Source organism: Telmatherina bonti (genome assembly GCF_933228915.1).
Source record: "Telmatherina bonti genome assembly, chromosome: 6".
Classification (NCBI taxonomy): Eukaryota; Metazoa; Chordata; class Actinopteri; order Atheriniformes; family Telmatherinidae; genus Telmatherina; species Telmatherina bonti.
The window spans coordinates 21708367-21713461 of NC_136624.1; the positions used below are offsets into that span (position 1 = coordinate 21708367).

A 5095-nucleotide genomic window follows, 5' to 3' on the forward strand; every position below is an offset into this window, starting at 1 on the left:
TGCAGCAGCTCTTTCCAACCAGTCACGAAACCAGGTGAATTTATTTAGCTCAGCTACACTGCGGCTAGATGAGTCTGTTAGTAAAAACACCTGTTCTAAATGCATCGGAAGATCCAAAACTGTGGCAGGACTTCAACTTTATTTTTACTTCTACTTCTACTTTATATACCTCTGTGCCCTACGCATGTAATCAAACCATCCAGGTTTTCTTCTCTAAGAGGACTGTTAAAAGAAAACACTTCCCAATGGAAAATCTGCCGAAGCACAAGTGAATTGTATTTTCCTCTTGCCGCCTATATGTAAAATATATGAAGGCACTGTCGCATCGTGCATGCACAGGATGGGGAATTGGATTGAAGTAAAAATTCGATGCAGTCTGTTGGTTTTCCTTAGCTAGGCTATTTTTTATGAAATGGGTCAAACGACTGTGCCTGTAAAATGGCCTGAGATGACATTGTTGTGAAGTGGTGCAATACAAAAAAAAAAAAGCTGAACTGTATAGTTTCAAGGAGTCATATGGGTTGTTTTTTGTTGGAATGAACTAATTACCATATTAGTTGTTCTAATTGGACTTGCAGAAAACGTGGACATCAGAAAAGTACTATGATGGAAGACATCATGATGTTGGAGATGTAGCTGAGTTGACAAACCAAAACTTAATCTCATGAATGATTCTGCAGGAGCTCAGATTGTAGACAATGTAAGCATTTCAAGTTCTTTTATGAAATCCGTTTGGCACGTGTGACAGTCTGAGTTATTTAATTGAGAAAACTTTACCCTCCAAAATTAATTTAGATTCCCAGGAGAGCATTTGCAGTGGTTTAATCTTCAAGGATATTGGCCTGATGCCAGTACACTTAACAGCAGGAAAGAATCAACACAGATACGACCATCCCCCACTGGCAGTTAATACATGCCATGTAAGGGCTGAGAGAACGAATATAATATGACTTAGTAAAAAGCACTGAAAAAATAAACAATAGATATTTGGGAGAAATTGTAAAGCTGCAGGCGGCATAAAACCAGATCATAAAATAATCCTTGAAAACAGCTCCTTCACACTTGAACTGAATTCATAATGTGAAGAGAACACCAACAGTCGTATTGAGCAAAAAGAAGATGCGCACAAAGATAAAGGTATTTCCTCAAACCTTGCTCTTGGAACAGTAACTTTCATAGTTGGTCCAAGTTTCCCATGAGAACCAATAACAAAGAAAAGGAGAAAAAAAAAGCGCTTCCTTTAACACTCGCAGGGTAAACGGTCACGCCTGGCTGTGCACACTCCCTTAACTCCAGACTCAAATAACACCAGCAGAGCACTCTGCCAGCACTTTGGTCACAATTAGATGGTTTCAAATCTCATCTATACACTTTTTCTTTTGAGTTCCTATCGTCGCATCCAAGTAGACATTTTGGTTGTTTTAATCGCCACTCATTAACTTTCATTTAAACACCTGGCTGACATTTTGTCACATAACTGTTCAGCAACAATGACGAATTAGCTCACGGGTTAGTTTAAAGCTAGACTGCTTGTGCTTCTCCACCTTCATTTCAGGAAAATTCTGTTATTCTCGTTCCCCAAGGATAGTTTGTGCTCTTTATTTGCAGTTTTGTTCAAGTAAGAAAGTAATGCACAGATTTGCTTCAGATAGCAAATAACCACTTTATTCATCTTAAAAGAGACCAAGCTTATGGGGGGGGGGGGAAGCTTCCCAAGGGGGACACCTACATGGAGGGAGTCTTTTCCTTCAGTGTCAAAGCCTGACTTTGCTCAGTAAATGGAGCAAGCTCTAATGCTCCTGAAATGAATATCAGCATCTTGACCAAACTCATTTAGAGATCAGTCAGGGTCTTAATCCTTCTCTCCCTGGGGGTGTGAGTTTGTGTCTCTTCTTTCTTTTTCCTCAAGTTCCCTCTTCCTTTTGGAAGAAGGTAATATGGCTAAATTTGCTTTGCTAATGGGTTTAGTGCAAGCTGTTGCAAGGCAGCATTGACACACAGTGGCAGACTGGGATACCAGTGGCTTTTAATCTCACTCCTGATGGAGTGAAATGGAGGATGGGTTATAGTTTACGAGAAGTTTGGAGATAAAAGAAAGAGAATGGCAGAGGTTTTGCGGTGGGGGGTTGAGGAAGAGGGACAAGGTAGGCCATCTTTGTGGGATGCATACATGATTACTTTATCTAACTGACAATCTTTGCTAGCAGGGAACCATGCATTTTAAGTCATTCTCAGGTTGACAAAACTAAGGAGCAAAAAAAAAAGAAAAAAAAAAAGCTCATTTAAAATTTTTAATAAGGTGTGCCCAAACGTTTTACCTCACCAAGATATGACCATCTAAGAGAAATCAGTTTCAGTCATTTGTAAATTAAAATACAAAAAAATGATAATCAGTTTTAAATGGATCCCTTTAGTCCTTAAAGTTGAGCCTCATCATCATTTCGAAAACTTTATGGGGGTTTAATTGTTTGCCCTTTTGACAAATCAAGTCATTACTTTCCTTGAACATGTGCTGTGTGGAAGCAAACTTCCTTTACCACTGATAATACGGTGTGTGCCAGTAATGTGTCTTGCCATATGCCAGCTGTGGCAGGTACACATTATTGGTGCCATATGCAAGATTACGCTTGTGGTGCAACTTCCATCCATAAAGCCTTGCTTTGATAAGAAGAAGGTGTCACACAGCAGTTGATGTTTATTAAATGTTTTGGGGGCAGATTTTGGACATCTTCTTCTCTGTATTATCTTACCTCTATTTGATTAAAATCTCCAGCTGACAGTGGAGACAGAGGGGCTGCAGAGACGGCATCTTGAAAGCCGAGGCAGGCGGCGGCTCTGCCTCAGGTCTCAATACAAGTCAGATACCCCCAAGAAACTGACCATTCTGTGCCAGTGACCCACAAATAAGAGACTCAGTCAAATCCATTTTGCCACATGCCTGCTTACGCTGTGTGTGTGTTTTAACTCTCTTAAGGGTCATTTCCCCAGCGTCTCCATTAGCCTTTGGGCTTTATATAAAGCATCATCCACCATGGGCTCATCTCAGTTCAGTTATATAAGAAATGGTGGATTCTGATGGAGCCTTTTCCCAAACAGCTGCTGGTTTAAGGGCCAGAGAAGTCCAAGAAAAAAACTTTCAGTCAAGGTAACGATGAGCTGTTCTCAGCTGCAAGTTTAATTTACATTGGCATGAAACAAAATATGTGACAGGAAGTTTTTTTTCTTTTTGTTTTTTTTTCTGATGTGACTTTATTTGGAATAATTAACTCGGATGACTGGTTAAAAATCTAACATGACTTGTTCTGTATTGTCAGGTATCAGTTATGTCAAACCCAATGGGCGGTTTACCAGAGGGAGCAGTGTACGGGTCCCGAATCGGGATGACGGAGAACTCCCTTGCTCTCTTAGAGCGAAGCAGATGCTCTGGAGAACCCTGGGACATGGGAGACACTAAACCAAGCATGGAGGCTGTGGAGCGTGGAGTGCCAGGCCTTTACCTCTCCTGCTTCGACATGCTCCTCACTGAAGATGCCACTTGGCTGGTGAAAGTTTCCGAAGCTTCCCCTGCGCTGGCTGTACCCATGAATCGAATGGAAAGCCGGGAGGAACCCGAGCAGTGTCCTGTCATTGACAGCCAAGAGCAGGGACTGTCTCCTGGGCTGGAAGGACAAGAGGAAGAGCGATCCTTGGAGCAGGTGCAGAGCATGGTTGTGGGAGAGGTGCTGAAAGACATTGAAACAGCCTGCAAACTGCTCAACATCACCCCAGGTAGGCTGCTTTCCATCACACCTGCTGTTGCAGTGTGTCATTTTTCAGGAGGTGTTTTAATGTATCAACACATTAAACTGACAGAGGAAAAAAAGAAGTGTTGCTCACTATTTGCAAACAGAGGAATATCGATTTAGAGTCTTAAGCTACTGGAACTTGCACCTAAAATCAACACTTTTTGTGTGGATAGCCCAAGCATGATGACAGATCTCTTAAATCATATCTTTACTGACGCAAAGCCGTGTTTGCCCGCTCCAGGATCTGTTTAATCCCGACCTTTTGAATGTGTTCTTGTGCATTCTGACAGTGATGCTTCTCTCCTGCCAGCAGACGTGCAAACAGACTCAAAGGCGAGGTCTTCATGGCTCATAAAGCAAACAGTGGAAACGTTTTGCTTTTTTTTTTTTTTTTTTTTTTGTACTGCAAGACATCTGACAATTATAAAACTGTGCAATCCCCAGTCATCTGTTCTCCTGATTAGAGCTCCAGCAGCATAAAAGTATGATTACCTTGTGTTTTCAGAGGATTAATAATACCTAGCAGTATGCAGATGTTATAAAGCTGAGAAAATAGATTTATTGTGACTATATATGACTTTAAACAAAGAAAAAAAAAAGAAAAAAAAAATTTTTGCCATGGAGGCAGGTGGCAGTTTTCACACATTTAATGTCTGCAAACAGATCCTATTGAGTGGAACACGGGGAACGTCCAGAAGTGGTTGCTGTGGACTGAACACCTGTACAGGCTGCCTCATGCAGGAAAGACCTTCCAGGACCTAACGGGAAAAGATCTGTGTGCCATGAGCGAGGAGGAATTTCGTCACCGCTCGCCACAGTGTGGAGACACGCTGCATGCACACCCTGGACATATGGAAATCAGGTAAGTGAAGCACATCAGTCACAGCCTGCAACACCACCTGTGATGGACTTTATTCTTTAAAGTTTGGCCGTTGTGAGCTTTATTTGTACACGTGTAGCTTGACTGAAGAGGGTTCAGCAATCATTTGTTTATAGAAACAGTTAATTCTCCTAAGTGATTGTCTGTCACTCTTCAATTTCCAGCTGCCTGGATGAAAGAGAGGTGCTCAGTTGGCGACACCAAAACTGCAGGTAGGATTGATTTCCTCATGTGCTTGCAATTCAGAGCCATTAAGCAGACTTAAGTCAGGCACATGAATATAATGCACAGCACATCCTTTACACATAACATAAACCATTTATTAGCACTTTTTGGAGTGATCAATTAACCCTATAAAGTAAAGAGCTGTCTTAACTTTTGGTCTCTTGAGCTTATTCAACATTACTGATCACAACATTCGGACTTTAAA

General features: G+C 41.4%; 1 protein-coding gene across 1 annotated transcript in view; it reads left to right on the forward strand.

Moving 5' to 3' along the window:
* Positions 1-3323: 3323 nt before the first annotated feature.
* Positions 3324-5095, forward strand: part of spdef (SAM pointed domain containing ets transcription factor) — a gene marked incomplete at both ends in the record, with an annotated part of 2492 nt that continues 720 nt past the window's right edge. Inside the window, 4 exon segments of the mRNA XM_079242281.1 lie at positions 3324-3768; positions 4449-4627; positions 4629-4647; positions 4830-4896. Of these exon segments, the coding sequence (XP_079098407.1) occupies positions 3324-3768; positions 4449-4627; positions 4629-4647; positions 4830-4896 (710 nt within the window).